The sequence below is a fragment of the Dermochelys coriacea genome, chromosome 1, assembly GCF_009764565.3.
Source record: "Dermochelys coriacea isolate rDerCor1 chromosome 1, rDerCor1.pri.v4, whole genome shotgun sequence".
Lineage (NCBI taxonomy): Eukaryota > Metazoa > Chordata > Testudines > Dermochelyidae > Dermochelys > Dermochelys coriacea.
In genome coordinates, this window is record NC_050068.2 from 11,938,734 (window position 1) to 11,955,401 (window position 16,668).

The window sequence follows — 16,668 nt, forward strand, 5'->3', positions numbered from 1 at the left end:
AGCACTCGGAGACACAGCGTTAAATGCTAAGTGGTAGTATATGCTTTTGCTGTAATAATTCCTTAAAATAATTCCTCATATCCCATGATAACAGCTCTCTGAATGAGTGCAGTTATCTATTTCTCCTTGTGTACTGGTGAAACCACAGACTCTTCCAATTTTAGGTATGAGTGAACTGCAGGGGGAGGACCATGGGGGGGTTGTTTTTTGTCTTCTTAATTTGTTACTATGAAAGGGATGTGGTCAACTTGAAATTGTCAGTTTAAAAAAGGGGAGTATTGCCATTGTTTGAGTTCCTCCATCAATTTTTACAATCATATTTTCCTATTTTTATAAACATTTTCTCTCCCCTGTTCCAGTGCAGAAAGTCTGCACAAAGGAGGGGGAACTATATTTAGTATTGTATAGTATTCATTTAGTATTGCTAAATGCATAAAGTAAACTTACAGAAAAAGTAGAGAAATATTTTTTCTCCTATTTTTCAGTTCCAGTAATTCTACATTTTACATGTAAATATTTGGTTTAAAAATTTGACTTTTTTTTAAGATGACAAATTTCCAATAAAATATACGAAGAGCAAGTTTGTATAAGTGAATCGACGTGATGTTGAAAATCCCATTTTGTGGAATCTGGATAAGCTGGTATTTTGCATCTCTGCAGGCAAAAAAATGAATAACTGGACTTGTTTCTAAAATGGAACTGTTTTCTAAGCTTCCTGTGTAGTCTAATTGGTAGACTAGAAAAGAGTGTATTTTAATTGTGAGAAGAAATTAAATCTAGAAGTGAAACAATTTGGATAATATTTTCCGTGTTTGTCTTTTCAGATAATTAAACTCAAAGCAGAGGCTCGTCTTGACCTGCTAAAGCAGATAGGGGTGTCTGTTGATACGTGGTTGAAGAGTGCAATGAATCAAGTGATGGAAGAACTGGAAAATGAACGCTGGGCAAGCCTTCCTGCGGTGAACAATAATGGCTCTTCACACCTGGTACTGTCTCCATTTTGTAACCTTGATCTCGTTTCCTTTGAATCTTTTAGCTAATGTGCATCTCGGACACTGGTACATAGATCACAATTAATGCGGGATAAAACAGGAAGAGAGAAATTTGAGGAAGTGTAGCTGTTTGACAGCTAACGCTAGAAAACTTCAGTGTAACTTTTATGTACCTTGATTTCCCTATCAGATGTTTTATACCCATCTCACATGGGTGTTGAAGTTTAATCAATGGTGTATGATACTCTTTGGGATAATTGGATGAAAGGGAGCATTGATAAAGTTTAGAAAGCACCTAGATGATTTAAGAGCCTAAATCATATTTTCAAACATGACTGAGGCACTTAATCTCTTAAATTCCACCGACTTTCACTAAGACTTGAACTCATAAGTATCTTTAAGTCCCTTCTGAAAGTGGGAGTTGGGCTCCAAAGTCATTAGATGCTTGTGAACATTTTACCATATGTCAGTAGTTTAGCTACAAAGCAAGAAAATCAGACCAATCCAAAAATACAAGACTAGGTTTGTATAGGCTATAATTAAGGCTACATTTATGTCACGGAGGTCATGGAAGTCACAGAATCCATGACTTCCAGAGACCACCTTGACATTCTCTGCTTCAGCCCCAGGGGCTGCAGGACTCTGGAGCTGATAGCCAGTGGGGCCCTGGCAGGGTTCCAGCTACAGGTGACAGACTCCTGAGGGGGCCCTCCTGAGGGTTCCAGCGGCAGGCAACAGCCTCGCACAAGGGTAAGGGGGACGCTTCAGGCGAATGGCTGGGGGTGTCCCATTTTCTCTTTGGGAAATACAGTCACCCTGCAGCTCCTAGCCACCGTGGGCAGAGGGGGAACCCCACAGCTCCCAGCCACCACAGTGTTGGGGGAACCATGAAGATGCAGCAGCAAAAGTCACAGACAGGTCGCGGCTTCCGTGAATTTTTGTTTATTGCTCGTGTCCTGTCCATGACTTTTACTAAAAATAATCATGACAAAATCTTAGCCTTAGCTATAATATACATCAGACTTTCCATTTTTTAATTGTCTACAGTTGTTTACAGAGTAGGCAAAGTAAGCCATAAAAGTCTCCTGCACTTACTTGGATGTTCAACTTTGGAAGATATTAATTTTTTTGATCTAATTCAAGAAGCAGGAAAAGTTAATAATTTTCTTTTCCCTCTCACCCTGCCCAAAGAATAATGTGCTTCAAAATAAACACTGATAAAAATTGCCTAAACCAAGAAATCCTATTTAAAAAAACAGAAAGAACTAAAAAAGAGTTTTTTAATCTTATTTTTCTTACATGGCATGCAATGCTGAGATGTCACCATTGGCAGTAAAACTAGCCAGTCTGTTGTTCTTCATTGGAAGCAGGCAAAAACAAAATTCCTGAAAGTTTAGTTAGTTTGCCTCAAAAAGAATGTCAGATTTTATATATCCCCTTAGCATATGGCAAAGCACGAAAAGTTCAAAGGCTTTTACAAACTTGGTCTCAATGGGGGAGGGGGCGCGCGTTAATTGCAGTGGGCAAATGCCTTTGCTATTTATGGTTAAATTCACACTTCATGTTAATGTTTTTGACAACTACCTGGAGTATAAACAAAATCTTTTTGTGGTGGGAGGGTGGATTTGTAGTGTATGGCCTCATGCCTTTGAGGACAGGCTTTCCTTCCCTGGCAGCCCACAAGAAACAGGGCCTGCTTCGCCAGGATGCAGCATTTACACACACCCATCTCCTTACCACCTTTTCTTGGCTCAGTTGCATCTTTACCGTTTTCTTGACAATGGTCAAGTATTCTGGTGGCAAACCCTCACAGATGAGTCTCTTGTTGGAAATTCAGAATGTTGTGTCTGTCTGTATCCATCTAAAAGAAAAGGAGTACTTGTGGCACCTTAGAGACTTTGCGAATACAGACTAACACGGCTGCTACTCTGAAACCTGTATCCATCTAGTTTCTGCACAAGAAGCAGAAATCCAGTGGAAGCCTTCTGAATTCACTCTCTGTGCATTGTGCTTTGTCTTCCGGAAAATATTGGACTTATACTCCAAACTTTATTCACAGTTATTTATACTACAGGCTATTTACAATCCTTGTGCTCACATCTCTGTCTCTGGGGCAGAGATTCCCAGGGATGGTGTTACAATTAGAGACTCGAGACTCACAAAATTCAGTGCCAGGTTTCAGACTTGCCAAGGCACAGGAGCATTCTCATCCGGGTTTTGGTTTAGGCCCTTTCAAGCGATAATTGATGAGAATAGTTACATTGCTATGTTTAACTGTATTTTTCCCCTTTCTTCTCCTTCTACTTCACCTCCTTCAGCTTCCTGTTGCAGAAACTGGATTCTTCCCAGTACCCTTCCTCTATCCAATCAGACACACAAACAGTTGGCTCCACATCTAAAGCTAGTGCCAGCCCCTTGCAAGCTGGCAGATGCTACAGCGTGGGAGGATAAAATGTAATTTCCATTTTCCCCCTTTACACATACACACTCCCTTGTGTATAAAGGATTGTATTGACCTTGGCAGGCCAGATGAGGACAGCCCATAGATGGTATTTCTTAAAGCTGTTACAGACATTACTTTGCTTACAATTATAAAAGTTTACTGCTCTGCTTTTCATACGAGATGCACTTTCACTTCATTCCCTAGAAGCAGGCAGTTTTTAATGTTAAGGCTTCAACCTTCTACCTGTTCTTTGTCATGAATAGCTGAGCAAAGTTTGTGTTCTTTGTGTCTGGTCTTGTTATGAGATCATTTGTTCGCCCGAACTCTCAAAGAATTGTCTCTTAATGACTTATAAATAAGAAAATACCATAGCTGAAACAGCTTGATATCTCAATATTTATTTAACCTGCTAAAAAGATACAATAGTGTAAAAAGCCTAAGGAATCAATGTCACCTCACATAGCCAGCTGTCTGTATTGTGTAATGTAGAAATGCACAGTTTGGGGACAGAATACTAAAGTATTTATTCTACTTAGGTGCCAGCTAAATCTTTTGTCATAATTTAGTTATTTAATGCCACCTGGAAAATGGGTTTGATACTGCTGTTCTGTATTAGTGTAATTGGGGTGATACAGTCTGTTTGTCCTATGAAAGAGGAAGAGAATGATGCCCGGTTTTGGTAGTCACTCATGACTCTCAACTCCACTGAGATGGATAATAATCAAAACTAGTGTGCAGTTTAAAAAAAAAATAACCAGAAAATAAAAACCAACAAACAAGCAAGCATGAGCGTACTTTCCAGGTGTCCGGTTGGCTGTAAACATGGAACTGTGATTGCTTGGATGATTGTAATGGGGTAGTATCTTTCACCTTTTAGATTCAAATTCCGCCCATGTTTTTCAGCAGCCTGTGTGAAATGAGTCATGGTCTCAAGCCAGAGGTGCCCACATCACAGTTGCCACGGATGGACACCTTTGCAGTTTCAGCAGAGCTGTCAAAGGAGTGAGTGGGTATAAAATCTCAACTCTTCTCACTCCTAGAAGTTGTTCATCCAAGTCAGAATAGAGGTGCATTGATGTGAAAGCTTTTTCTGCTGCTGATGGAGCTCTGTTCTGAGGATAAATAAGACTTCTAGATAGTAATTAAGTCACCAGCACTAAATCTGCCCAAATATGTGTGTGTATATAGTTGAGACAAGATAATTAAATTATCTAACATGATGTCATGTAAATGATGTCCTGTTACTTTTTTTTATCTGATTTTATTCTTGTGTTGGGTTCAGTTTATGTGCCTTTGGTCTTCCTGCTGCTGACATATTTGTTCTGTGTTTACATTGTCATTCATTAGCAGATTTTGTATAGAACGAAAAGCTATATAAATCAAATCATTAGGGATTCTGTATCTTGAATGTTGTTTTCTCCTCTTTGTGTTCTATATCTCTACTTTGCAAATAGATTCTATTCAAGAGATTTTTGAATAGTCACACTATCAACATTAAAATGTATTTTTCTTCTTTATATTAGAAAACCAGGACCAGAGGTTTTATGAACAAGTATTTCTAAACATGACATGCTACTTTCCATGATGTTTCATATGGTTTTCAGTTGCAGGTTCAGCAGTGGCTGTTTTCAGGGAGACCAGGCTTAGCAAGCGACATTTGTAGGAACTGTGAAGAGCTTGAATTTATCTTAATCTACAAAATGTCAAATTAAAAAAGCCAATGTGTTAACTAGATAGAATATTAAATACTTTTTATTTTAATTCTTCTTCCCCTACGGACCTTTTTTCATATAAACTGTACTGAAAAACTGAAGAGATTACTTTGTCAGCAATACACTTGAAGGAAAGCTGATGTTTTTGTCTGGTTTTGTTTTTTAAGTTTTCGCACTTCATTCTTAGTGCAGCTTCATTTTGTACCTTAAGGACATAGGTTCATCGTTCTTTTAACAATGTGTTTCTTCAGTACATTATTCTTTGTCCATTAAACTTTATATGGTAATCTGAAGAATGGCTACTGTACTTTGGACTTGTCACTACCTTAACACCTCCACATATCGGTACTCTTTTCTAAACGCTTGAGCCCTACATTCCAGCAGTATTCTTACAGTGAAGGTTTAGTGCATGTTTAAAACATAGGTGACTGCTCTTCAATTAAGAGATGCTGTTGAGTCCGACATAAATGTTATTTGATAACTTGCATTCTTTTCTTCAGGATATTTGCTCAAACGGATTACTACTTTCCTGAAGTTATTTGGAGAACAAGTATATTGATTTTTAGTGGTGGCATTTCTCCTTTGGTGTTTTTCAAAGATAGAAACTTAAATTGTAACACTACTCAGTCACCAGCAGATTTGGAATCTAGAATTTCAAGTAGTTGGAGTTACAATAGAACCTAAACCATGAATTTTACTATTGTTTTTTCATCATCTTTTTATAATCCAATACAGTTACAAATTAATTTCTCTTAATAGCTTAATGCTGATGCAGAAAGGGAGGAAGGGGAAGAATTTGAAGACAGCATGGATGTTTTTGATGATAGTAGTTCCAGTCCTTCTGGAACTTTACGAAATTATCCACTAACCTGCAAAGTTGTTTATTCATACAAGGTTTGTATTTTTTTTAAATCTCAGTATCTTGTCAGTAGGTGAGTTATCACAGAAACATATAATAAACTTTATAATAATGATGTCTGTGGGAGTTTGCCCAAGGAAGGACCCCAAGAGTTAGCCCAGTAATAATACACATTAAATGAGTAAAGTCATAGTAGTACTATACATGTATTATTGTAAAAGTTAATTAACTTTTAGCAAGCTTAATAAAATTGTTAACCACATCTAGGCTTCAGTTCAGCAAGGTACTTAGATTCATCTAACTTTAAGAGTGTAGGCAGTCCCATTAACTTCATTGGGGCTACTCACATGCTTAATGTTAGATACATGTATGCACTCTTTCACATAGTGTCTTTTCTACCAAGGAATCACTAAACATTTTAGTAGTAAATTTTACAGAATTAAATAGGCATGAGCACAGTAGGTGGTAGTGCTCTTGGACAGACTTGCTCTCCTTGACTGAAAAACTCACTTTTAAATATCAGTAAGAGAATAGAAAAACCCTTATTAACATGTTTTCAAAGGCTTTTAAAAAAAAAGAAAAATCCAGGACATACTTTATATATTTTTTTTAAGTTAGTGTAAAAAAATATTGAAGATGACAGTTTCCCTTTAAATTTCTGGTTTCTGTGACGGGCACATACCTGGCAAGTAACATTCTTCATTTGTATACGACTTTTGTACATTCCAGGCTTCTCAGCCAGATGAACTGACCATTGAGGAGCATGAGGTATTGGAAGTGATTGAAGATGGAGACATGGAAGACTGGGTAAAGGTATAATTTTCCTTGCTCATTTTCCTTCCTTTATAGCATTTTGAAAGAGGACTGGAAGATCTGTTTTGGTTTCTCATTATGGTTTTTTACCGCAGTATGCAAAAACTTAATAAATTTTCATCCGGTTTACTTACAGGCACGAAATAAAGCAGGCCAAGTGGGTTATGTGCCAGAGAAGTATCTGCAGTTCCCAACATCCAACAGTCTGTTAAGTATGCTGCAATCACTTGCGGCGTTGGATAGTCGGTCACACACCTCAAGTAATTCAGCTGAAGCTGAGTTAGTCTCGGGAAGCCTAAATGGAGACTCCAGCGGTAAATACTAATAAGTAAAACATGCCTGTCAGTTTTATTCTTGATTATGTTCTCTTGCTCTATATGAATGGTATGCCCATGGATTGGGGCAGGTATCTCCTTACCCAAGGACAACCATTCGCATAGTACCTGTGTCCATGTCTAGAATCTACCAGATGTGCCTAGATATGTCTCTGAAGGCTCTGATTGTCAACATTAGTCACACTAAAGTAAAACTAAAGTCCTTTTCAGTTTAGCAAAGATGTATACTGTGCATTTTAAAAAAATGTAGCTCATTCTGATTACAATCTCTTTCATCTCCCAATCTAGTCTGTTTTGTAAAAGCACTTTATGATTATGAGAGCCAGACGGATGACGAGCTGTCCTTCCCAGAAGGAGCAATCATCCGTATCTTGAACAAGGAGAACCAGGATGATGATGGCTTCTGGGAGGGGGAATTCAATGGTCGTGTTGGGGTTTTCCCCTCTGTGTTAGTGGAAGAACTTACAGCCTCAGAAAATGGAGAGACTCAGTGGACTGGAGATATTCAGGTGTGTGAAAAACAAAGCATGGCCTTGGTTTGCTAGTGTTCTGTATTGCCACACAGGAGACCGAGGCATTTCTGTATAGTACTCTCTTTTCTCCAGTTAGTGAAGAGCTTTGACAACCTCCAGGTGTCTTTTTTGCTGGAGGATGGTGGTTACTATAAGGACGTGGGATTCAAAGCAAGGGAAAGGGGAGAGGGCTGCAGGGACCCTCCTCCCCATTCCCTTAAAAAAATTAACTGTTTTCCTTTATTGTGTGACCCAATATAATATTCATCAAATAATGTATTGTGGCAACCATAAGAGATCTGTGCACAGAATAAAGGGATGGTTAGAGGAGACGGGAAATGAACCAAGGAGGAAATTCTCAATCTCCTTCCTGTAATTAATTTATGGAGTAGATCGAGAGATCAAACAGACCCTGGCAAAAACAATATTATCAGCTCAGACAATCGTATTTTAATGCTTTCATAACTAAAGGGGTACAATACTTACACAAAGTTTTAGAGGGCGGAACATTCAGCTGTAGGATTTTAACAAATACATCCTCAGCTTAGTGCAATATTATGATCTAAAAATATACACTAATTGATGTTGTATTTAACCAATTTATATCATAATAAAGAATTAACACTTTCTTACTTACAGAAACAGTGTTGCTAAAAATCAGAATTCAGTGCCTTCACCAGAGGGTAATTTATCTAGTGCTTTTTATTGGTTCTCTTTGAGAAGTGACCATATAAATTGACAGGAGAAGTAAGTTGTGACAAGCTGCTGGGGATACCCTGAGTTGTGAGACACATGCTATCTCTCTCCACCTCAGCAGATGGGAACTTTGCTGCAGCTATGCAGTGAGACAACAACTCCTGATACACCAGCTTGTCTGCTTTGCCAGCAAACTTCTCAGGGCTCTACCAGCCCAAACCTTACCTAGCAGGTAACAGCCAGTGAACTCCAGCCCCTGAGTTCCTCAGAGATGTCTCTCTGCAACGCACAGCCCATACGAGTGTACATTCACAGAACATTTTAAAGGAGCTGCCAACTTAATGAGACAGAAACAGCAGTTTGTTATCTTGACCGGAGTTAACAATCACTTCAGTTTAATCAAAACACACTGGGTTTGTTTAGATAAAAAGTGAAACAAAAAGAGAGCTGTTTTAAGTGAGTTCAAGTACAAGGGATAAAGAGAGAGAGGGTTTTAAACAAACAAAAGTAAAAATACGCTTTTTAATGGCTAGGATCTATCTTAAGATCTGTCTATCTCTATCAAAGCTTTACAGTCTTTGTTCAAAATAGTTTCCTCACTAATCTTTTTCCAGCAATGGCTGACTAGCTCTCAGTCAAGAGCACCATAGGGTCCAAGGCTGTGGTTTTCCCTGTCTGCTCAGATGAAGGATAATTTAGGGGTTCTCTGCCCATCTCTTTATAGTCCAGTAAACTTTTGAAAAATATATCTCTAAAAGTTCATTGACCCTGCTTCAAGAGGCAGGAAGGCTTTCTGGGAGTGCAGTCTCCCTCCCCTGCTGAGATTAGGTGATCACTTTTTCCCCATTTGCTCTTGTGATGGTTTTGTTTGCCTGGCATACAAATGTGCTTTTCTTTGTCTTTGGTCACACCTTGCTCAATTTACATGGGAGACACATTCAAGTGGACAGAACCATAGACCTTTGTCTAGAAAAAAATTTTTATCAACTCCCCTTGGCATTCCTGGTTTAGTCATAGTTGCAACACATCTGTATAATCCTTTTTTGGTTGTCCATACATCTATAATGCAAGAATATTGATGATCAGTGACACATTACATGACATCTTTTAGATACAGATTATAAGGATAGTGAGTAGGGGTACACTGAGTTGATCAACCCAGCCTAAATTCACTGGTAGATACCTGGGAGCCCTTTGCCTTCTGGCACAGGGATGCTCTTAGAATCAGATATGGCTCATTTCTCCTGATGGAGCCATGCAAGAGCTTGGCAGAATCAGATATAAAAATGTCAAAATACAGACTGTGTTGCAATTTGGTAGGAGTTGCAGTTTTTATACAAGCAATTTTTTTTCTAGCTTGTGATAATAATTAAAAAGACAACGGTAATACTTTCTAGACAAATGGATAATGGAATCCTGCTTTCCTCCGTACCACCCCTTATGTTTGGAACAGTCTCCCAGTATTAAAAAGCTCCCATCTCTTCCTCCTCCTCACCTGTTGCTAGAAGCTTATCAGCAATAATGGGCACATGCCAGTCTGTTTGTTCACTGCAATGTGTCCACTCTTCTTTTAAATTATAAGCAGTGTGTGGTAGGGTTTAGCATAGCTACCTGTTGTAAAGCATCGGATGCAATTACAATGCTATAGAAATGCTATAGAAAACTAACTTCTACTTCTTACTGATGCCTTATTGCAGTAAAGTGCATGAGTTTCATTATTCCTATTTTTTGTTCCTCTCTGCATTTAAATGACTTACATGCTGTCAAGCTGTCATAAATATAAAGGGAAGGGTAAACACCTTTAAAATCCCTCCTGGCCAGAGGAAAAATCCTTTCACCTGTAAAGGGTAAGAAGCTAGGATAACCTTGCTGGCACCTGACCACAATGACCAATGAGGAGACAAGATACTTTCAAAGCTGGAGGGAGGGAGAAACAAAGGGTCTGTCTGTGTTATGCTTTTGCCGGGGACAAAACAGGAATGGAGTCTTAGAATTTAGTAAGTAATCTAGCTAGATATGTGTTAGATTATGATTTCTTTAAATGGCTGAGAAATTAGACTGTGCTGAATAGAAAGAATATTCTTGTCTTTGTGTCTTTCTTGTAACTTAAGGTTTTGCCTAGAGGGATTCTCTGTTTTGAATCTAATTACCCTGTAAGGTATTTACCATCCTGATTTTACAGAGGTGATTCTTTTTACCTTTTCTTATATTAAAATTCTTCTTGTAAGAAATTGAATGCTTTTTTCATTGTTCTTAAGATCCAAGGGTTTGGGTCTGTGGTCACCTATGCAAATTGGTGAGGATTTTTATCAAGCCTTCCCCAGGCAGGGGGTGCAAGATTTTGGTGAGGATTTTGGGGGGAAAGATGTTTCCAAACAAAGTTTTCCCAGTAAACCTGGAAGTTTGGTGGTGGCAGTGGAAGTCCAAGGGCAAAGGGTAAAATAGTTTGTACCTTGGGGAAGTTTTAACCTAAGCTGGTAAAAGTAAGCTTAGGAGGTTTTCATGCAGGTCCTCACATCTGTACCCTGGAGTTCAGAGTGGGGAAGGAACCTTGACACAAGCAATGATAAAATTCATGATCATGAACATTATTTTGTAGAAGTGTATTTGGCAAGATGTGCTAGTAGGATGATATGTTTTTAAAACAACCTTCAAACAAAACTTGTCTAGATTACAACTGCTGGGGAAATGAGGAAAAGTCTGCTCGGAATGGCCACCTGTGATTTTTTTTTTCATCACTATATTATATCCTCTCTCTTCTCCCCAAATACAACTGATAAGCACTTTTATCTGACAGATACAACTTCTCACTAGATGAAAGCAATTGGGATACCAGTGTATCAGTTAGTGAGTATATACCTGTGTATTCATTGAACTTGCTGAAGAATGAATCTCTGCAGCATCTCTTTTCCTCTGTAACACAGATATCCCCAAAGCCTCACAATTCCCTTCCACTCTTGCCGCTGTATGACCAGCCACCGATTAGTCCCTACCATAGTCCTGATAAGAGAGGCTCACAGTACTTCCCTAGGTCGCCATCAACTAACGGTAAGAGATTTTTTGCTAGTACAAGAAACATTATATCCAAATGTTTGTTTTAATTAACATTTCAGATTGCAGTGGAAACATTTTCTTTTCACAATATTCAGCTCGTTCAGTAACACACACAATGTATTTTTATTGTTCACTCTTTCAGAAAATAGTTTCGGCTCAGATTCTCCTGGATTCTCACAGCCTCCACGACTTGCTCCTGAAGCCTCATATGGCAAACTGCGACCTGTAAGCTTCAAGTGTTGCTGGGTTTAGTGATGTGGTAATATTATATAAAGCAGGCCAGATCCTCAAATGATACAAATCAGCATAGCGCCATTGAAGCCACTGGAACTATGTTGATACCCCAGCTGAAAATCTGGGCCACCATATTCTTCACATCCTATTATAAATCCTATCTGTCAGATTAATAAATATGCAAACATATTATCCCCAGAAAAAAAAATATCCAAAGGAAGGCTTGTACACATGTTGTGGAGTGGAACACAGATGTGTCAAAAAGCTACATGATGTGTATGACAGCCAGTTAGATAAGTAAATAGCACAATAAAACAAAGCTGAGCCTAGTTACACAATGGTTCATTATGTGTTTAACGATGACCTTGGATCTTATTAATAATTCACTTTCTGTCTAATCTAAGTGTTGATATCTACCTTTCTAAATTCAATATCTCTGCACCTAGATAACTAAAATTTGAATCATGGAAACCAAAATCAGAAGTTTTCAGATCTACAATAATAAAAAAAAATGCTAGTTTTAATCTTACACTGCTACTTCAAGCATTAGAGGATTGTTTTCATTTTTATATAGCTAGTACTCTCTCTCTGAGTAATAATCATGTCTGTGCATATGAGTGTAATATATAAATAATAGCATTAAAAGACTGAAAAGAATAGATGCTGGAGCAGCTCGATCCTGTACTTTGTACACATGTTTTTCAGAGATTTTGTGGTGCCAACCACAAAAAGTGTTTGGCAGAGAAATCTGTTTGCCAGCAGTCTGTCTCAGCATGTGGTCCTGTTGCCGCCTTTACATCAGGGTTAAGCTCATTTGTAACCCCCCCATGGGTCCTCTGATGAGAAGCTCCTCATACTAAGATCTAATATGTTTTGAGATGTCTGTGCTACCTACAAAGAGATTTTGCCAAACGAGGAAGGAGGGAATTTATTAACTAAAAAATTCAAAATCCATCTGTTGGGATTACTTTGAAATCAAGAGATTTGGGGGTTTTAAAGTTATAAATCAAGCCACAGTTAAGTTTAGACAGTCATATTTTCATAGCATTTTTGATGACCAGTGAGGTTGCAGACAATAATGTCTTTAGGATTTCCACCTTTCTGTATAATTTAACTTTTTAGCATATGGAATTGTGGCTTCCTGACTACGGTTTTATGTCAACATTTTCTAAATTGGGTACCTAAATCCATATCGTCAAAGGTAACGAGCACCCACAGCTCCAAGTGAGTGGGTTATATGCATAAGCCAAATGTGTTGCACAGTTTACTGGAGACATGGGATCAAAAGAGCACTGTCTCATTAAGCACTTCAGTATTTAAGGAATAGATCTTCTCTGACCAGCTTCTTCACATCAGCTCACGCCCACTGATAAAATTACTGGGTCTTTCCTATTCCATGTTGTAGATTTTCTGCATCACACTAGTAGGCTGTGGTTTTGTTCCACGGCATCTTTGCTGCTGGCAGTCTGCCTGAGACAGCATTGTAGTGTAATGCCTCAGTAAACAAATGTTTTGAAGCAGCATTAAAATTTAAATACACTTGTTTTAATCAAAATTTGAAGCGAGGTATATTACTGACAGCCAGTCGTAATCTTCCATTTTTTCTCCAGCGTTGTGAAGCCATTTTGTGTTCTCTGCAGTTCTTGTTTTACATGGTGGTAATAATATCAAAGCCATTTTGAGAGCATGTGATAAGAATCCTTCACAAAATGCATTAATGTTTATCATAATGCTCTCGGAAGAGCTGTAGTAAGTTAATTAATGTGGTAGAGAATCAAAAGGACATCACACCCAGTTCTATGTCGTTGGAGTTAAAAGAACTGGATGGTTTCATAAGCTGTCTCTTGGGTCTAAAAGCTCACATACAATATGAAATCAATGAAAAGATACAATTTTTCCTTTTAAAAAAATTACTGTTAAAACAAAAGTTCATTAAACAACAAAATAATCTATATTGTAACTCCTAACTGACTAGATATAAGTAAGCTGCTTATTGTAGCAAGAAGTTCTGTTATCCTCACAATCCATGCAAGCTCCATTCTTTTGATCTGTGGTGTCACCTGATCCCTGCAATAGAATTACAAGTTTGTTATACAAACTGGATTTATTTATTGACTCTGAACCACGTTGTAGTACAGAGTGAATATTCCCCGTTGCATGTTTATGGTATCGGGGCTGTTAATCATTCTTGAATAATAAAAGTTTATACATCAAAACAGTGACAGCTGGAACAATTCTAGGACAGATATCAGTGATGACCTCATTGCATGGGCCAGATCCTCAGCTGGTGTAAATAGGTGTAGCCTAATTGACTTGAGTAGAGGTACACCTGTTTACACGAGCTTGAGGGTCTGGCCCAGTGTTTCTGTTTTTAGTCTATATAAGCCATGGAACTTCACGAATGTAGTGTTGTAGCCGTGTTGGTCCCAGAAGTTGATTCAATAAAATATAGTACCTCACCCACCTTACAAAACTTCATAATAAGTCTTCTGGTAGTTACAGGTGTGTGTTGCTCATTTCAGGTACGAGCCGCTCCTCCACCGCCTACACACCATCACAGGACAACGGAGAAGATAGAGGATGTGGAAATTACTCTGGTATAATGATTGGACTGGTGAAGTAGTAGTGCTACAATCAAGGCCAAATGTGGTATTTGGTCAATCTTGTTTTTAGGCACCTTTGCATGATGAAGACTTTTCATAGAGCAAGAAGTGGGGAGGATTATAGGTGGCAGTGACATGGTGGATTCCTTCCCTCAGTCATGAATATTTTGTGCCTTTTTTGTTTTTATATACATCATCCTTCCTCCCTTAGCACAAACCAAGATGGGCCAAACAGTGAGTAGAGGAATGTGTTGGAGCAGGTTTCTCTTTTGGCTACAGATGGTCAGTTTTTATATGGAGGACTAGGAGAGAGCCTCATTCATGCAATTTAGTCACAGCACACTTATACCATGTGCATTAGTACAGTATATTACTGTTGCTGTAGGAACGTATTAAAGGTTTTCAATTCAACTAGCATTATGTGTCTGATTAAATAGTAATCAGATTTTATGGAATAAAAAAGGGAACAAAAGAATAGGTTTAAGAAGAGGCTGGCTCCTCTTTCGTCCCCACAAAGAAGGAAAAAAAAGGAAAATAATCTTACAGATAAGGAAAAGTGCTGCAGATCATATGGCATTAATTGCATTAATGCACACCTCTTCGATAATTAAAAAACAGAACAAAATAGTCTTTCTATTAATATTTATGCAGTTCATTTAGTAATAGAGTATCTAATAAGGAGGTGCTGAATTAGTAGCAACATCTTGTTCTATAGCATAAACCAACCAGTAGAAAAGTGACATTTTGTCTAGATCTGGAAATTGAGCTTCATTTTTTTTCTTAGCAGATTTTTTTTTAGTAGTTGGGTCACTTTTATCCCAGTTATTGCCGTGTACTTTATTATCAGCATTATCAGTATATCTTTGCCATCAAAACATTTGGCTAGAGTTAGAAGTGTCATTCAGAATACTTACATCCATTATTTAGTGTCCACTTTGGATAGTCCTATTGTATTTCTCCGTGCAAAGCCCATTGACTAGCCAAGACCAGAGAACCAGGAAATTCACGGCCTACTCCAGTCCTTCAGAAACCATCTTTAGGGGTGAAAGGAGTAGAGGAGATTAAGAACTCAAATTACTTTTATGCAAGATACAGGAAGTACAAGGACTTCAAGGGTAATTTCCCGCCAGGTTTCTCTAAGAAAGGAACTGTTGATATTTTAGAAAAAATGGGGTGGTTTGTGTTGCAACATGAATAAAAATGGTTAAGGAGAAGAGGGGAACCCTTCATCCCAGGGGGAAATGGTTGTTTCTCTAAATATGATCATTAAACTGTTTTGAAAATCGCAATACCCAGAGGGTCAAAGCTTCAGTGAAAAACCATCGACAAAACATTTAAGAGCTATTATATGGGTTATACTGAATGCACTTTTGTGTTTTCATATTTTTCCTAAGCCAGTAAATTAAGTGTCTACATTAAGTTAACTTACAAGGGCTTTTTTTTTGTTTTTGAGGCTGCATTTATGAAATCATTTTACAACGTTTTATCATAAACTTTGCACATACTTGTAAATCACAACCCAAGCTGGGTATCTGAAACATTAGTATTTGCCAATCTCTTCTCCCAGTGGGATGTTAACTAAGAGCAGAGCTGTTTGAAGAAAAATGTCATCGGTCAGTCATGAAATCTGTGACTGTCCATTGAAGATTCTTTTCCATGTTTTTCATTCTTTTGCATCTCTCGTCCTGTTGATCTGTTTGAGGTCTTTTTATGTGTTTATCAAACTTATTCTTAAGTTTACAAAAAAAGTTTTTTAAAAGATTTAACTGTTGGCAAAAATTTTAAAAGCTTCAAGATGCAGAAGAAAAGCAAGTATTGCCATAATGTTAATGTTCAGTTTTCTTGGCCAGTTTTTCTGTGTCCTTCATACCCGGACTTTCAAAATTCAGAAAGTGTTATATTAAATATCTTTAGTTGTATTTTAAAATATTTTCTGTAAGAGCTGCTAATTTTATTTAAAAAAAATAAGAAAAGTTGTAAAAATATGCCTCCTTTTTAACTATGACTTCTTCATACAGGGCATGTATTCGACGCATCACCATGTACAGTGTCAATACACTGAAAGCATAGGTGCAAATGCTTTCTTTATATTGGCTGTAAAAAGTTTGTATTTATTATGTATAAAATGTTGAATAATAAAAAAGTGAAATTAAACCCATGTGTGTTTCTTGGAACACAGCTCTGTTAAAAAAAAAAAAAATGGCAAACTCATACAGAAGATTTACTCCAGATTTACACCAGTAACTGAGAGCAGAATTTCACTGATGATATAGTGGGAAACATCTTCTGATGCAAGGGATTATTTTGTTTCTTAGTTTCTTTTTAATCTGTCACTCTCTTATCAAGACATTTAAGTCCTGGTTCAGCAAAGCACTTGCATGTGTGCTTAAATCCATCTCTATTCAGCAGAACACA

The 16,668-nt window shown here is 37.8% G+C and overlaps 1 protein-coding gene across 5 annotated transcripts in view; it reads left to right on the top strand.

Annotated features, from left to right (window-relative positions):
* Positions 1–16,407, top strand: part of FCHSD2 (FCH and double SH3 domains 2) — a 260,803-nt gene extending 244,396 nt beyond the window's left edge. For 3 of the 5 annotated variants that reach the window (XM_038418970.2, XM_038418949.2, XM_038418979.2), the window contains 8 exons: positions 825–986; positions 5,907–6,041; positions 6,736–6,819; positions 6,956–7,133; positions 7,443–7,663; positions 11,287–11,410; positions 11,559–11,641; positions 14,173–16,407. In XM_038418970.2, the coding sequence (XP_038274898.1) occupies positions 825–986; positions 5,907–6,041; positions 6,736–6,819; positions 6,956–7,133; positions 7,443–7,663; positions 11,287–11,410; positions 11,559–11,641; positions 14,173–14,253 (1,068 nt within the window). In that variant the 3' untranslated portion in view covers positions 14,254–16,407. The remainder of the gene's footprint in view (positions 1–824; positions 987–5,906; positions 6,042–6,735; positions 6,820–6,955; positions 7,134–7,442; positions 7,664–11,286; positions 11,411–11,558; positions 11,642–14,172) is intronic. The other 2 variants (XM_043504046.1, XM_038418958.2) reach the window with 1 other exon arrangement.
* Positions 16,408–16,668: the final 261 nt, after the last annotated feature.